The 18,480-nt window shown below is 42.3% G+C and overlaps 1 protein-coding gene across 1 annotated transcript in view; it reads right to left on the reverse strand.

The window, feature by feature from the left end:
• The window catches only part of KIF6 (kinesin family member 6), a 419,927-nt gene that overhangs the window by 196,648 nt on the left and 204,799 nt on the right, over positions 1–18,480 (reverse strand). The window contains exon 13 of the mRNA XM_028479658.1: positions 16,768–16,983. Coding sequence (XP_028335459.1) covers positions 16,768–16,983 — 216 coding nt within the window. The remainder of the gene's footprint in view (positions 1–16,767; positions 16,984–18,480) is intronic.

Below are 18,480 nucleotides of genomic sequence, written 5' to 3' on the forward strand. Positions count from 1 at the left end.
TTCTTTTCTTTTTTTTTTTTTTTTTTTATGGTATGCGGGCCTCCCCCTGCTGCGGCCTCTCCCGCTGCGGAGCACAGGCTCCGGACGCGCAGGCCCAGCGGCCATGGCCCATGGGCCCAGCCGCTCCGCGGCACGTGGGATCCTCCCAGACCGGGGCGCGAACCTGGCTCCCCTGCATCGGCCGGCGGACGCGCAACCACTGCGCCACCAGGGAAGCCCCCTATTCTTTTCTTTTGTCCTATGATTCTGTGTTGTCTAATGTAGGATTTTGTGTATGTTCCAATTGCCATCCTTTGTTCATTTGCTTGTGATGCTGGTGGACCATAAAGAAGGGAGCATTTCCAGGTTTTCTGGAAGGTGCAGCCTCGCTCTTTCCCAGCCCTGCAGGACCCGGGGTGTCTGCGGCCTCCCACCTGTAGCCTGTGCCCAGTCTTGGCCGTGGCAGGTTGCACACGAGCAGCCTCAGACACTGAGCTCTAGGGCGAGTCTCGCCATCACTTGCCAGTGTTCTAGTGCACCTGGCGGAGAGCCGAGGCCCCGTTGTGTCTGCCTGTCACCGTTTTTCCCTTCCTCCCCTCCATGCAGGCACAGATTGTGAGAATGCGTTTTGCCCCAGCTTCTCTGCCGACTACTTCAGTTCCCTGCTGAAATGCAGGCCCATCCTGGGCTTCATTCACATTGGCTGGGACCCTGACATCCATCTGGGCCCCTGCAGATCCTTGCAGCCAGCAACTAGCTTCTATTTCTTGTACCTCTAACCACAGGCTTGGTTCTTAACACAAATCGACGGATTATGAAGAGCTACAGGAATGTTTCTGTCCTGAAACATTCCTGTAGCTTTGCCTCCTGGAAGGACGTCCACTAAAATTCTGTCCTGCGAGCCAGGCACATCTATATGTTTTTGGTTTTGTTTCCCAATTAGTTCTTCAACAGTCCAAAGAAGTAGGTATCATCCTCCATCTTATATAGATAAAAGAAATGAGGCTCAGAGAGGTTAAGCAACTTGTCCAAAGTCACACAGCTACTGAAGGCATATGGATGAAGATTCTAGTTCAGATCTTCATGACTCCAGAACTCATGTTCTTTCTTCCATGATATAATGGCTGGCTTCCTGCTGGTGTTCCCATCGGAGTTTAACATGACGTTTGAAATCCTACAGCAAGTGATCTGGCTGCCTTTTTGGGGTCAGTCAACCTGATGCGAGGTTTGTTTCCCCCAGTGTCAGTGGCATATGCATCAGGCTTCCTCCTCTTCCTCTCTGCAGACTCCCATGTGCTTGCACCTGCTCGCGTCACACAAGTAGCAGACACTGGCAGGCTGTTGACTTCTTCGCTCTCGATCTCTACTCACCATCATCCACAGTACGCTGAGGCATCATTACCATGAAACTAATGAGGCTCCATTTTTAGAACCCCTCTTGCATGAGCCCCTGAGTGGGTCTTAGTAGTACAGGGACGTGGTCAGGAGGTATTGTAAAATTTTCAAAAGTAAGATATTTTAATCACAATCGGTCAAGACCCCTGGATCTTCCACTTGGATTTCCCCTCCATTCCACTTCCCATCTAGTCTGGAAGTGTGGAGTGCTGGAGTGACCACTGGTGCTTTAGGATCTGACTAAGGAGAACATTTAATCTGGTTTTAGCATAACATAGTTGAATGGCTTTTAGCTGCTGCTGTTTATGCTTAAGTTATTGCTAGTGGTCCTAGTGTCAGAATAGCCTTCTGCGATGCATTTTCCACTCACTGCCATCTCACCCGGCATTGTGGCAGGAAGGTACAGGTCTGAGGTTATGCCATGATATGAACATGCCCTGTGGCACCCAGGCCTAGATTTTGGTATTGGAATAGAAACAAGGTTTGAATATATGAACACAGAGACGAGTCTGTGGAAGTGGAAAAATTCCTCCAATTCTGATAGCTTACATAAAGAGAAACATGATGGAGTTTTCACAAATTTGACAACAGTTCTAATAATTTACACAACATTAACAGTGACCAGTTGAAAAGCTGAAAGAATCTTTTCAAAACTACCAATTAGATAAGCAAGTTTCAGCTGACCATGCTTAGAAGAAAAATTGAGTAATCTTTCTATTCTCTCTATGGAAAATAATATTACCAAATGGTCATATGAAGTAGTGATCAAAGATTATGCAGTGAAAACGTAGAGAAAAAGTATCATAGAGGTGTGTCAAGCAGTTAGCTAATTGAAATACTGTATTTTTTCTGGATTTTGTTATTTGTTAGCTTTTAAAATTTATAATGTGTTGTGATTAAGTTCTTTTCTCATTATTTCAAAAATATTCAATTTCATATCTACTTCTGAATTAATAGTTTTTAACTCTTTTCCTTAAAGAGGACCCCCTCAAATTGCATAAGCTTCAGGCCTCACAAAACCTGGATTTTCCCCTAACAGTGACATTTATGAAAGTGCTGTCTAGATCTAGTGGTGAAATTTGTAAAATGTTGGTAGGTATTTTTTCTTTTTCAAAAATTTTGTTGGGACTTCCCTGGTGGTCCAGTGGTTAAGACTCCACTCTCCCAATGCAGGGGGCCTGGGTTGGATTCCTGGTCAGGGAACTAGATCCCGCATGCCACAACTAAGAGCCTGTATGCCACAACTAAAAGATCCCGCACGCGGCAACGAGGATACCGGGTGCCGCAACGGAAGACCCGGTGCAGCCAAATAAATAAATAAATATTTTAAAAAGTTTTGTTGTTGTTGTTCTTCTCTTTCTTTGGGAAGTTAAAATGCTCAAATGAGGAGCAAATCCCTGTCCTTCACCTTCTTGGTTCCTCCTGTACACTGGCATCTTCATTTAGGCATTAGCATTTAAGCAGAGAGAACGACGCAAGAGATTGAAAGAGACAGAAAAACCTCTTTCACATAGGGCACACAGTGGAAAAAGAAGGCAAGTGTGTTTTCTAAATATCTATTAATTACATATATACATAAACACAAAATGTATAAGATTTAATTTTTGCATCCCTTAGACTAACCCTGAAATACAAAGAAATGAAATTATTCAAATTTCAATGAAGTCCCCCAATATTTTCCTTTCTAATTAACACATAGAGAGGCCATATATATTCACATAGAAATATTCACATAGGAAAAAAAAGATGTAATGAAACACATTAAATTACCTCATTTAATGAAACTACTTGGATGAAGTTTCCAAAAATAATCATTCAAACTCAAGATTTTTTTTTTCTGGAGATGATGTCCTGTACTACTTGGTTTAATCATTTTCAGGTTAAATGGATGGAGGAACAAATGGAAAATAACATAATACTAACTTGAACATCAAAACCTGATTAAACTATATGAAAAAAACTTCTACATGTAATGCACATTAAATTCACGTGGATTGGAATGAGGTAAAGGAAATATTTCAATTACGAGGATGGGATTTCATTCTATATTTGAGGCTCTTCTTGTAAGCCTCATTCTGTTTGTTCAGACAAAAGGGCTTTCCCACAGCTTTATCAAACCCAAATGTCTAGAAACAGGAATGCAGGCTTTCATAGTTCAGGAGGATTTAAAAAGAAAACTAGGTGATGTCATGAATAGGAACCATACTGGAAGATGAAAAATAGGAGATTAACACCAAAATTGACCTTATTCCAATGTTTGATCTGGACGCAGATAAAACTGGCCCCCCTCCTCTCCTTTGGTGCGATTGTGTCACTTGCTGTTGCGGTCCGGGGCTGTATTCCTCCCAGCTCTCTCCCACTTGCCATCCCTTCATAAGTTCCCTGCCCATGATTCTCTTCCATTTCTACTCTCCTGGTCACCATTCTGATTTTGATTCTTACCATTAAACCTTTGATGTATTATCCTAAGTAAGAAAAGAAATTTTTCCTTACCAACTCTCTCTCAAATACTTCTCTTGTATTGTACTCTGGTCTGACAGACCAGAACACACCTGACAAAATCATCACAAAGTGATGTAGAAGATGCAGATACTTCATCTCTCCCACCACAGCAATGGAAGCAAAAGCTGCAAGGGGGCCCTCTCCACTGTCAGCCAACTGTAAAGAAATATCCAGCACACCAGATTGCTAGGTCAAAATTTCATGACACTAAATTCCATCAGTATGGGAATGTCTAAATCACCTGTGACATAACCACATTTATGCGTCATGTAAAATACTGAAGTGGATCTATGTATGAAAGTGGATAAACCTCCAAGACATATTATTGAGTGAAAAAAGACGTTTCAGAATGATAGCATTTACTACAATGTAACTTTCATGAGGGCAAAGATCTTTGTTTTATTCAGAGTTCAATTGCCAGCACCTAGAACAGTTCCAGTACAGAGTATGCACTTAACATCTGTTGAATACTGAAGGAATGAATTTAAGGAGAAATATACAAATATATTCAAATTAAATAATGCTATACATTTTCTATGGATTTATATAAAAATATGGATTTATATATTAAATAAATATATAAATAATATAATCTATATTATATATTATATTATTTGTATATTTTGAATTATGTTATTTATATATAAATACATATACATATGTGTGAGTATATATGTATGTATTTAAAGAAAAAGTAAAGTAAACATACATATAGTTTTAACTGGGGAGGTGGGGATTGGGAGATTGGTGTGAGTTGTCAAAGGAAACAGTGTTATTTCTAAGATTTTAATTTTTCAAAAGGAAAATATGTATGAGTATTACTTGTAAAATTAAAAGTTTTATGGCATCATTCTTGCTAAGCCATGTGGATGTGTGGCCACACACGACATAGAATAATCTTACAAAATCCTTCTACAGTCTGCATGTAACAAATGTCGGGTCTGTCTTGATAATAAACTCTCCAGATTTCAGCATCAGTTACCAGCAGACCAGCTGACTGTGGCTGGTTCGCCGACCCCTTTCCTGCTCTTCCCTGACCTCTGTAACCCCAGGAATTAGCTTCAGTGAAATGACAGCTGTACCTCATGTTCAGTGAGCCCTGAGAGGACAGGAAGGTCAGAGCAGCAACATTTCCAAGCAGCACACTTCATTCTCCATGCTCCCTCCCTGTGTCCTGTCCTTCTCCCTTTGGCCTGCTCTCCAGGCTTCTAGAAAACAGGCCTCCATCACTGTGGTACCCCACTCACATGTGTCATTTCCTCAGATTACCTGTGTTTATCTTAGCTAAGTAAAGAGTTGACCAAATGAAATGCACTGAAGTAGAATAATGGGTGTCTCTAGCTTAACCTTTTTAACGTTGTTACTTCATTTGGCCAAATGAAACTGAAACTGAGGCAATTTCAAGCTTAGGGGAGAAGGCTATGTTAGGCAGAGCATCCCTAACCCCCACCAGAGGCCTTTACTGTTAGGGATCAGGAAAGGATGCAAAGGAGAGAGTCATGTTGAGAATCCAGATGCAGCAGGGCATCTTCCATCTTAACCTTTGGCAGATCGGTGAGGGACAGTGAAGGACATGGACTGAAGAGAGTTCTTCCCCCTGGATGCGTTAGACACCATCTATTGCACCATCACTTGCCTGCACTTGGTGAAAAATGGGGTTTTAAACCCCAGGGTCAATCTTCTGTCAAACAAAACTATTTCACAAAAATGGTACTTTGAATACCAGAGCAATGAGTCCACAGATGATGAAGTTCTATGGGTTCTGTTTGCTAATGGCAAGAATCGATTCTTTCACACAACATATGGAATTAAAATAGAAGGGGTAGGGCTTCCCTGGTGGCGCAGTGGTTGAGAATCCACCTGCCGATGCAGGGGACACGGGTTCGTGCCCCGGTCCGGGAAGATCCCACATGCTGCGGAGCGGCTGGGCCCGTGAGCCATGGCCGCTGAGCCTGTGTGTCCAGAGCCTGTGCTCCGCAAGGGGAGAGGTCACAACAGTGAGAGGCCCGCGTACCGCAAAAAAAAAAAAAAAAAAAAAAAAAAAAAAAAAAAAAAAAAATAGAAGGGGTAATGAGCAATGACGTTATGAAATGAACATGATAACCAATTAAGTTTTTACTTCTGCTTACATTTTTATTAAAAAGAGCCGATCTATTGTATATCCGAGCTAACATAATCCATTTAACAGACCTTGATGAGTTCGGAGAGCACAATAGTCTGTCTCCCTGGAGTATACTATCAAAAAGCCATCTTGGGCCTTGGTGAGAAAAATCAACAAAAAAACCCCCACATTAGGCAGAACATCACTTTTCCATTATCTCATACATACAAAATGCCATTCTGATCCTGCTTGTGTTTACAGAATAAAGTGGGTCAAAGGAATTCATTGAGATCATAAAGGGCAAGAGAAATGCTAGAGGATAGAAACCCAGTAGCTGCTAGACTTAATGGAGTGGAAAAAAATGGAAATTTAACCTATGAGTCAGTAAATCAACCATTTAGATGGTTCTGGACCAGCAAGTATGGCAGGACATTTCTTTAATTTAGTACAGACTAAGAGGACTAGAATAGGATATACTAGAAAAGCCCAAAAGATGAGAGTCAGTGTGCGTGCTTGTGTGTAGTGTGTATGTGTGCTGTGTGTTATGTGTGAATGTCTGTTGTGTGCGTGCATGAAAGTATGCGTACACATGTATATTTGTACAGCTGGGATTGATGGAAGTGATTTAGAGTCACTGCGCATTATCTGAGTTAAGTGATGAGCATGGCAGACAATGGTTAAAAAAATTCAATTTCTCTTTCTCATGTCATTATCAGTGGATTGTAAAATATTGAGGTTACATATCTCACTGAGAGTTTTACTGTAATATAGGAGGATGATTAAGCAACATAGGGCTTGAACTATGAAGTTCTATACTATAGTCCTGTTAAAAGAATATGCCAGGCATTACCTTGTGATCACTAATATAAATTTCTACTGAAAGAAAAAGATAGCATGAATACATTCAAAACCCAGGTGGTGTTCACACCTCAATTAGACCACTGTTTGGTAATGAGGCCTGAAGGGTGAGCCAGTGACTACATGGCACTTCTTGGAAGAACCACTGTCGGAACCCATTAAACCCTTTTGGGTGAAGTCACTCACATGCTGCAAAATGTCACTCAAACCATCCAAATGTTAAGTGTTGAGCTTCTAGAGAAATTAAACTACTAAACAGAGGTCTGTAAGTATGCACAGAACTGAGTTCTGGAAGCTTCTAAGTCTGGATGCCTTGAGAAGTTCACAAACATCCATAGGCTCTCCTGATTGTAAGGTTGGTGAAGTTAGAGTGGAGGGTATTTCAGTGGAAGAAAGTTGCATATATAATAGTTCTGTTTTGGTTTGTCAGCTTGAGGAAACCAGGATCAGGGTATTTCTGGGCATCTGAAAAACTTCCAAAGGAATAGGCCACATTATTAATGAAAGTATTGGTTATAAAACATATTTCTGAAAATAACCACATACAAATGGCTGGGCTCTAGGAACACACTCACAACAAGATATGGCCATGGTGCCATGATAGCTTGCCATGGTCTAAGCCAGTCCTGGGCACTGACAACAGATCTGAAGAATAAGTAGCTGGATATACTAGTACCAGGTGAACTCGACAAGTAGCAAAAGACGGCAAACAGTGTTCTACGAGCACAGCATCCAGTGAGATGTCGACGGGAATTCGAGGCAAAAGTTTGAGGAATACTATGTACTATAGCACCTCTGTCCTCCTCCTAGGTTCAGAAACCTGGAATTCCACCAGCCTTGGAGGAAATAGATGAGGGACAAAGTACAGAAAGCTGCAGTGTATGGTGCTAGTATGATGTGAGGATCAGCTCCACGTCCTCCCCCACCCTCTAAAATAAAAACAGCCCTACAGCTGTCCTGTGTGCGCTAACGAGGCCACAGAGACCTCCCTATTCCTCTCCTGGAGCAGTTCCTTAAAGGCTACCTATGATGCCCTATACCAAGGAAACATCACAACAAAGAAAAGGGCCAGGGGAAGTGTTGTCAGATAAAATATAGGATTTCCCAGTTAAATTTGAATTCAGATCAATAATGAATAACTTTTAGTATAAGTATGTCCCAAATACTGAATGGGACCTACTCATACAGAAAACAAAATCTGTTGTTTATCTAAAATTCAAATTTAACTGATTGTCCTCTATTTTACTTCTATTGTCCCTGCCAGAGGGTATACATCCCTCTTCTATTGTTTATAGAAGGTGCTCAACACAACACAACTTTATGCCGCTCAAGAAGTTCAGGAAAGAGATGGTTATAGGATTCCCAGGAGATCTCTGTTCACCAAAATGAAGTAGAAAACCAAATGCAAAGAACCTAACAGATTCACGGAAGCACAGCATTAACCAATGTAGCACAATTAGAGGATGAAGAGACAGATCAGCCTGAAATGCGGCGAGACAGGGTGAAGCAGCATTTCTGAGCAAAGCTTTCTGGCTGAGGGAGGTTAAGAGGCAGAGAAACAGGTGACAAAGGGCTTCTCAAACAATGACTGGGGTTCTAGTCAAAAGACAAACTTCACATGTGTACAGTGCAGAAGGTCTTATTGTTTCCATGGTGGCCTTTTCAGTCACACCTACTCCCCACTGAATGTATATACTGATGGCGGTAAATATTAATAACATAATCATAGACATGAAAACCAGCTAAACCTAACTGTAGTAGGAGCAGAGTGGTAAATTCTGGCTTGGGCTGTAGGAGCAACTGATAGATGTTTTATAAAGATCATGTCTTATGCTCCAAATAAAGTCAGGGTTCATCTATCATGTTTCCAAAATACATTCCCTACCAAACACACTGACAGAAACCATTTTTATCTTTGTTGGTATAAATCCCAGAAAATCAGTTTTGAAAAAGGAAGTGCTGATGGAATCCTTGAGCTCCAGGGTGAAGGCAAATACTATAGCTCAGTGCAATTATTGCCTCTCATCACAAGATGAAGTCTGATTATACTACGGCCACAGGGAAGTAACAGAGTTAAAACTGTCACATAAGGATTCTCAGCTCTGACTGACCCAAGTCAAACATAGGAGAAAAAGAAGCTCCTTGATTCAATTCTATTTTTCTTGCTTTAGTGTCTCTGTGTTACTTCCAGAGGGGGCTCTGAGGAGGCCTCTGAACAGTGAAGACATATTTAGGAGCTTACAATTTAGGAAATACAACACCAAATTTATAAATATCTGACTTAGGAATGACCCATATCTACAAAACCATACAACCACTACCACTGATGCAAGAACAGCCCCCAGGCCAGTGTTCCCATCCCTAGGAGAGCAGGTGCTGTTGGAACCAAGCAGGACTCCATCAAGAGATGAGCATATGTGGCCATACCTACTGCTTCGCCACAAGGTGGGGAAAACTGTACCTGAGAGACAATTTTCAGCTCCTTCCCAAGCTTTTCCATGCTGGATCCTTGTCCTAACCTCCACAGAGGGCTGGGGTTTCACTGGGAGTGGAACATTCTAGAAGCCAGCTGATCTTTCTCCCGACCCCCATTCCAACACATCATCCAGGGACAGTTCATTTCAAAGGGAATTCTCAGAAGCATATTTAAAAACCAGTAAGAGACTGAATCTGCTACACTTATCGGGCCTGTAGCCTCAAGGATAATCAATCTTACCACGACTTTTTTTTTTTTTTTTTTTTTTTGCGTTACGCGGGCCTCTCACTGTTGTGGCCTCTCCCGTTGCGGAGCATAGGCTCCGGACGCGCAGGCTCAGCGGCCATGGCTCACGGGCCCAGCCGCTCCGCGGCACGTGGGATCTTCCCGGACCGGGGCACGAACCCGCCTCCCCTGCATCGGCAGGCGGACTCTCAACCACTGGGCCACCAGGGAAGCCCTTACCACGACTTTTATTCCTGTCATCTTCGGCCACCCGTAAGATGCAAGCCCCTCCGAGCAGCTGTTACCTCACATGTGACTCCTGACTTCCCTGCTCTACCTCTGCTCGTCCCCACCCATCCTTCCTGCCACTACTGGCCTCCCAGAGAACCTGTCCTAGGCTGCTCTCTGGACCCCACACTCCACTGTTGATTAAACTCTCTCACACGCTCGACATCTTCGTGAAACACCCCCTTCAGCTCTTTCTAATCACTGAAATCTGACTCTTCCCTCAAGGATACTGCCTGCTCTGGAGCCGTCTCAAGTGGAGGACGTTCATTCTCCTGTAATGTACGTACCAGAAGGGCCAAAGGCAGTGCTGAGTGCTGGCCTTCTTCTGGCTCCTCGATACCATTTCAAAATCACTGTTTGTTTTTTGTTTTTCTTTTAAACACCAAAGCCAAACCTTTTCCTCCTTTGAGATCTGTGCCATTTGGTTCTGCTACCCACTCTCTATGATGCTGTAACTTAAGGCTATTTGGTATGTATATATGTACGGATAGATAGATAATCGATCCAACAGTGAACAAACCAGGCAGCTAACCCAAGCTGACTTGGGCTCCTGGCTCACAGCATTCCTTTCTGTCCCATTTCCTGCCAATACCCGGAATGACTTCAACGCCCACAAAGAAACTCCACTTAACAACCCCAGCCTCAAAATTCCTTAACCTCCAGTGACCTGTGTGACCACTTCCATCTCACTTCCTCACTTCCTACTCTTCAATCTGGTACAGTGAGCTCTCTGCTCTCGCAATCTTTGAAACTGCTTTGGCAAAGGTCACTGATCACTTCCCATCCCACCCAGTGGACTCTCTGCAGTTCTCATCTTACTGGACCACTCTGTAACATCCAATACAACCACATCAAGCCCATCCACCTCCTTGGAACTCAGTCTCTAGCCTGGCTTCTGAGGTCTCCCTCTCTCCTGACTGTCTTGCCTTTCAAGTTCTCCCTTGCTGGTTCTTCTGCCTCAGCCTACACCATCCATATTGGGGCTCCTAAGTGTTCTGCTTTTGGTCCTTTGCTACCCGTCTCATTGGACGACCCTGTCCACTTTCACGGCTACAAGTCCATGACAGATCCACATCTCTAATTAACCCCTCCCCTTGAGCACTAAAGCTGTGTATGTGCTGGCTTAGACACTTCCACCTCATACTCATTCTGAACATATCCATAATTTGACAAATAAACTCTCCCTCCAAACCTGCTTCTCTTCATGTATTCACTGCCTTGGTAAATGGCACCATATCTGCTCAGAAACCTGGGAGAAATCCTAGACTTTTCATCTCAGCCTCATTCTGATCAGTCACAAGTCAGTTCTCCTTATGTACTGCAAACACTTTTCTCATCCTTTCAGTCCCTACTGTGTCTGGTTTGATTCTGGCCCTTTTAATTTCCTACCTCGATGGCTACTAGAACATCCTATCCGCTTTCCCTCCAGTTTCCAGTTTACTCAGCACATCGCTATCAATGATCTTTCTTTAACAGAAATCTGGCCACATTACTCTCATATCAAAAAGCTGTAATGTCTCCCCACTGCCAACAAAATAAAGTTCTAAATTCGGAAGCATGTCTTTTAAGCTTCTCATGAGCTGGTCCCTCTTCAGCTTTAATTCTTGCTAAATACCATTCCATCCACACAAATCCTAAAATCCACCCAAATTAAATGCTTGCAATGTCACAAACACACTGTGTGTTCCACACCTCTATGCATTTGCTTGAGAAGTTTCCTAGTCCTCAGTGCTCTGACCTTTCTTCCCTCCTCTACTCATTCTGCCAGACGTAAATGTGATTACTCTGTGAAGATTTTGTTCAAGGCCCACCTCTTCCGTACCTGTTTCCTAAACCTGCCCAGGAAGAGTTGACTTTCCTCCTCCATGTCCCATGGCACCATATATGCATATTTATCGTAAGCCCTCTTCTAGACTGTAAACCCTCTAACAGGCACTGCGTCTCATTCACCTTCTAATCTCCAGCACCTAGTACTGCCTGGTTCATTGCTTAAATTCAAAGAACATGTATTTAATGAATTAACTAGGAGCCACTGCTCCTGCAGCTAAGGATAGTCCTTCATGCTTTCCACAAGCTCTGTAATAGAATGTCTCATACTCTACACATCATCTTGAATAGCACAGCACTACACACCTTCTAGAGAGTAAATAAATATATAATTGATTAAAGAATAATGTTTTATTGCCAAAGTCTGGGAAAGACTCTGCATGTGTGTGCGCGTGTGCTTGTGTGTGTGAGAGAGGGAGAGGTAGAAAGACAGACAAAGAGAGAGAGAAGACCTCTATTCCCCTACTGGCAGAATGATAGGGCTGTGTTCTTGGCGTCCCAAGCAGGATACATTTTGTCATAAAAACAGTGCTAAAAATAGTGATTAGATTATATAATTCCTTTATTTTTCAGCTTTTCAATCATTTTTCTACCCTATTTATTCTGACTCCCTGTACATCTTGTTAAAAACAAGACAACAGACTCCAAATGGAGTCACTTATGCTAAACCCCACATCACCAAATGGAGACTTAATTACAGTTCTGGCTCCTCCAGAAATGGAGTCTTAAACCAGTCAATCAAGAATCGCCTGGTGGGCACTAGACAGACAATCTGCCTGACAGACCCTTGACGTGCCCCAAAGGAAGGCGACCTTGCCATAACCAAGCTGCCTTTTGCCAGTATAACTTCCTTGTTCCCACTCCCTTCTGACTGCAAACGTCTTTCATTTTGTACAGTCCCTCAGAGCTCCTTGCTGCCTGCTAGATTGGATGCTACTTGATTCACGAATGGTTGAATAAAGACAGTAAGATCTTTAAAGTGTACTCAGTCGAATTTTTTTTTAACAATCTCCAAAACGCCAGCTAAACAAATATTCCTGCCAACTCTACATATTTTTTCCTTGCTTTCCTGTTTTCAAGTCTTTGCTCATATTAATCTTTAAACCTGGAATGTTATATAATGTTCTTCCTTCCATCTTTGAATGTCCAAACTCTATCAAACCTTTGAGGCCTAACTTCCATATTGCTTGCTTTGTAATGTCTTTCCTGATCTACTGATTAAAACTCTTCCCTTCTCTTTTGAATTCCTGTAGTAGCACGTCTTGTAGCTCCTGCTTATAGCACTTGTTATTTTAGTCTCTGCTCTTTGGGTACTAAACCAGGCCCCAATATTTAAATTAAGCTCTCAGAGCCAGAGAGCATTTCTCAGTTCACCTCAGTCCTCGGTCAACACGTACCCTGGGCCCCTCCATGTGTATATGGAGGATTCAACAAATTCTCCCTCAGTGAGTAAGAAAAAAGAGTCTGGAGCCTCCAGGCCGTGGCTTTGGCTTTCAGGTCACTTTTTTTTTCTTAAATAAACAAATTTATTTTTTTTAAAAAGTTTTCTACCCTCTGTAATACAGGACAAGAAGCTAGATGGGGATAGTAATGGGTGCTGAACGAATGCCAATGACGTCACCTATGAGGAGTGGGTTCCGTTAGCATCTCAAACCGTTAAAGAAGTCGTGAGTCATGAGGGACTTCTGGAATATTGACTGGTTCCGGTAACTATTTGGAACGTGCAGCCAGAGAACTAAAACAGGAAAAAAAAAAAAAAAAACCAAAAAAACCCCACAACAAGACAGCAACAACAAAAACCCCAAACTATAATACTCCTTCTATTTTAAAGAGAACAATATGAATGACTCTTTGCAAACTGTGGGATTGAACAATCCCTGTCATTATTCCAGTAAAACTGAAACAGACATTTAACCTCCAAAACAACAAAAGGCCCTGAAGCCCCTAACCTCCCTCTGTCTTGGCGGGCACCTCATGCAACGACGGGGGGTAGGGTTCTCTGGGGAACCACAAGTTGGGTTTCATTTTCTCTTCACACAAGAAATTTGAAAGAAGTCATTTTCCGCCTAAAGTGGGGGTGAATAGAAAAAGGGGGAGGGTTACTGAAGAGGAAACAGTTCCACAGCAGTCTCGGAGTGGAAGATGGTCAAATTTACTTGCTTTCTGCATTAAGACAGGGATGGTTAATAGAACCTGACAACACCTACATAAGGCAGTAGTGCTTTCCATCCAAACAACATGCTTATTAACTTTTTGCATTTGGTATAGTTTACACAAGCCTCTTGTATATAAAATAGTGCATGAATATAAGCCTAATCACCTACTAAGATGTTAAACACTGCAACAAACTATCCCATTACCTGTTGCTTTGCAGCACTGATTCACCCGCAGCAATTTTCATTCTAACTGTAGTTTTGCCAAAATAAAATCAATCCCCCATCAATCCCTCCTCCAAATGGTTAGATTATTATCAGCTCATTTGTAAGCCTATTCCTACTTAAAGTTATTGCTAGAACTATATCCAATAACAGTGAAAACAACTCAAAAACCCTTTCAGCCATAAGGCTTTTCTCCAAAACTCTTTTACCTTGACTTTGCAAACAATTTCCATTATTTTTTCAGTGATTTTCTATTCAAGTGAACTTAGTTCATCCTCCAAACAAAACTACAGTCTGTCTCAATAGCAATATCAAGGGACAAAAAGAGTTACTGAAAAAGTGAACTATAATCATGAGTTAGCAGAGAGATTATGAGATACAATGGGGAAGAATAATTATGAGAAGGGAGATGGTGTGGGCAAGAAAAAATAGAAATAGAAAAGGTCTGGCATACAGCAAGGGGCTGGGCAGTGATATCAGAGGCCATTTCTGCACAGGCACAATGGTGTGTGTCTTTGGAAAAGGCCAGTAAAGAGAGTTCCTTCCATCATGAGCATGCGGTGCTAACACAGGAACTGATTGTGACGTTTCATTTCGGCAGAGACGCCAATGTTGTATTCTCTACAGCCAATGATGCCAATTGTCGCTGGGCCATGGGAGGCACCATTTCTCACCACTGTGAAGAGCCTCACCAGCCACCCAGAGACCTGGGGACCAATCCTCACCCTTACCCGCCACAGCCAATTAGTCACCAAGCCTTGCTCACACTACCTCCTGGAGTGTTTCTGATCTCCCACCTCTCTCTCATCATCTCCATCCTCTGGCTGGGACTACTGGACTGCAACAGCCTCCTAAAGGGTCATCCTGTCCTGCATCCTCTGCCAATCTGTTCTACGCATGTCACTCAACCTGTCTTCTCAGCCTCCCACTCCCCGGATCCCACCACACCTGCCTCTTCCACTTCATAAAATGCTCCTTTCCACCACAAAGGCCTTGGAAGCTATTGAAGTGATTCCTTCTGCTTGCAATGTTCCTTCCAGCCACACCCCTACTCTCATGGCCCTTTTGGATCTTCCTGGTCTTAACCTGAGGTAGAGCCTCCCTGGTGTGTGCTCCCCAGTCATACAGAAGTGTACTTTTGCAATTAATTGTTCAAGGCTCTCTTCCCTGTTAGTCTGTAAGTGCTCTGAGGTCAGGGACTGTGCTGGTCTGTGCACGTCCTCATCTATAATAAGGGGGTAAAACAAGAACTTATAGAATAAGGATTAGATGAGTTCATTCAGGTAGCAAACTTTGAATAGTACCTGGTACACATAACGACTATGTAAAGCTCTAGCCATATGATAATAATCGGCACAGTACCTAGAACAAAGTGTGCGCTCAATAAATATATATTGAATGAATAAAGGAATGAAAAATATGATGGTTGAACTAATGAATTCACCAAACCAGAGGACCTCTTTTCTTCCAACCAGCTGTTACCCATAAGAGAGTATAGAAATACTGTATGGAAAATGATCACAGAGAAGAATGATTGCTTTTCCCTGTCTACAGCCAACAAGATCAATGGTAAAAATAGCATTTTTGTTTCCTGGGATTTTGAATTTATCCTACTGTGTTGCTAAAGAAATATTCACAGCAAGGAGATTTGGAATTAAGAGATAAAGGAATATAACATCACAAAATACACTTGCAGGCTTCTCGGTCTTGTCTTTATTACAGTGTCCTTCTTAATGCACACCATACTCTTTAATTATTCCCAAGCTAGAGCCTTTAGAAAACCACACATGTCAGGTTGTCCGTCCCAACAAATGTTTACACGGAAAATTTCAACCTATGTTGCCAAAGGGGAAGCTCTTCACCCCTTTGTTCTAGTACATTCCATACTTCAGATTCCTCAGTGTCTTCAGGAGAAAGGCATTCGTCACATAACTATACATCATGCTCTGCTGGTCTAATAGAAAGAGTAACATACACAAACCAACCTGGGCTTCTAGCATGGTTCTGTGGTTGCTCTTGTGGCAGTACTGACACACTTATCAAAGGCTACACGTGGGGAAGGTGACTCAGTGTTAGTCCGACCCTGTCAATCCTATTATCTGACAAAATTGTGTGTATTTATTGTCCTTTAAGGCAGACTGTGATCTTATTTTAAAATTATTTTGCTGCAGATAGCTCATTTAGATTTAGAAATAAACACTGTTTCATCACGTTAGTGATGATCATTCTTTCCCTCCTCTATTGGAGGAACGTTTCTGTTCCTTTCTCTAGAGTTAACTTTTCTGCTGTTGTCCTGGACCCTCTATTTCAGCCTCTGTGACAATCCACACTTTGTGTTTTCAGTTCAATCATCAACTTTAGAAACTGGCATTTAAGACATTTGATAGTTATAAAAAATTAATTCTAACAAATAAATTGTGAGAGCCTTTGTCCTTGCACATTTAAAACTAAAGGATGCCACATTGCATTCCATTATGGAGAATGAATATTTTTTTTTAGGATGGATATACTTTACTTGGGGTTTTGTGTTATTGCTGCTGCAGCTGCTTCTACTACAACTTCAAAACTTTAAGAAATGTTAGTAATATTAAAAATAATAAGATTTACTATGATGAATATAATAATAAAATTATGATCATTTACATGTTTGTTTACTTTTTATATTGATATATAATTTGACAGCCTATGTTTTCTATTTACAGTTATATAGTTTATGTATATAAATAAATATAACTGACCTGTTTTTCCATGGAGCAAACTGGATCTGTACTGAGAAGTGCTGGAGTCCGGGGCCTGAGTGGGAGCTGAGGGTGGCAACATCCCCGGACCTTCCGGGTTCCCAGGTGGGAAGGGAGAGCTCTGGGAGCGTCTCAGTTCACTTCTGTCCACGCTGGAGAAGTGGAGAGCATCCTGAGCTTTCTTCTTTTCCTTCTTTAACATATTTACCAAAATATCTAAAACTTGACTTAAGGATTTAGTGACTCATGCTAGATTATAAGGATCAAAACACTCATTTTCAAATGAGATGAATATTCCCAATAATATTTGCTATTTGTCATGCAGTAAAGATGGACTAAAGAAAGAGTTCACCATCCTGAGGTCCTTGATACAGTGATGGATCATTTTAGGAGGCTGCCGGGCTATCAATACGGCACCATTATCATTATATGAAAAATTAGCAAACCCAAAGGTCTTGAAAATCTTCTGAGTTTAAACTAATTCGGACTTAAAACTTTTATGAAAGGGTTTATAAAAAGGAAAATGAACACCAGGTAGTAGTAGACAGTGGAGCTACGTCTCCACCTGTGAGTAAATAGGACTTTAATGCAGGAAGCTGCTCTGGAGGCAGCAGGATGGGGAGGGAGGGAGGACGCCAGAGCCCCCCCAGCTGGCAGGTCAGCCGAGTCAGTTCTGGCGGCCAGAGCACCCCCATGTCCAACACATGCTTCTTTAGTGTATATTCAAATGGGGCTTCAAGTCACTTTCTTAAAAAGTCTCTAATGTTTGGTCCCTCTAATTTCACCGAAAAGAGGTGAATTATTGGTAAAGATATATCATTTTAAAATGCCAATTTTGTGGGCCATTTAGATCTATTAGGAGCACTGATGCTGAGTGATAAAATCACTCCTTTCTACCCTACTTCACTGTTCTTTCAGGTTCAAGATGTCAAGAACTCTAAGGGGTTCTGCCATCACGAAGAGAAAAGACGATACTCCCTCTTGAGAATCTCAGAACTCTACCTGCATGTGCAGTGAGATGAATTCAAGGCTTTCACCAGCCCTAGAGATGAATTCATTAAAAGAGGAGTCTGAGGAAACACGAAGGCGGCGTGGGAGGGAAGACTGCTGCGTAGAAAGGAGTGGAGGGGGGGCATCCAGGTACACTGGTTCTTGCGCAGGTAACATGGAATGCACTTGACTTCCATCCTCCGCCTCAGCTTTGACCTCAACTTTTTGGTGATTTCTGGAAGCACTATCAGTTTTTCTCTCACATGCCCTGACATGGCCTCCATTCTTTGCCTCAAAAAAGCTTGTATTTACCAAAGGTGTTCACAACTTCTGTGGTGTCTAGGCATTGGCTCTGTCCAGCTCCCCTACTCCGCTGTGTGGGGATGATTAGCAAGACCATCATACACTTTCACTGTTTCGTGCACGGCCATGGCAACGTCCTTTCCTTCGCTCAGTCAACGATACTCATTGGAGCTTATACCGTGTGCCAGGCAGTACAGTATTCTAGGCACAGAGATAGAAAGATGAAAAGGCAGACTGGTTTCTTGCTCTCATGAAGCAGATGTCCTACTGGAGAAAGACAGATCTCGATCTCTCTCTCTCTCTCTCCCTCCCTCCCTCCCTCCTTCTCTCTCTCTCTCTCTCTTGCTCTTTCTCTCTCTCCCTCCCTCCCTCCCTCCCTCTCTCTCTCTCTCTCTCTCTCTCTCTCTCTCCTCACACACA

Source organism: Physeter macrocephalus, chromosome 18 (genome assembly GCF_002837175.3).
Source record: "Physeter macrocephalus isolate SW-GA chromosome 18, ASM283717v5, whole genome shotgun sequence".
In the NCBI taxonomy this organism is placed as follows: Eukaryota; Metazoa; Chordata; class Mammalia; order Artiodactyla; family Physeteridae; genus Physeter; species Physeter macrocephalus.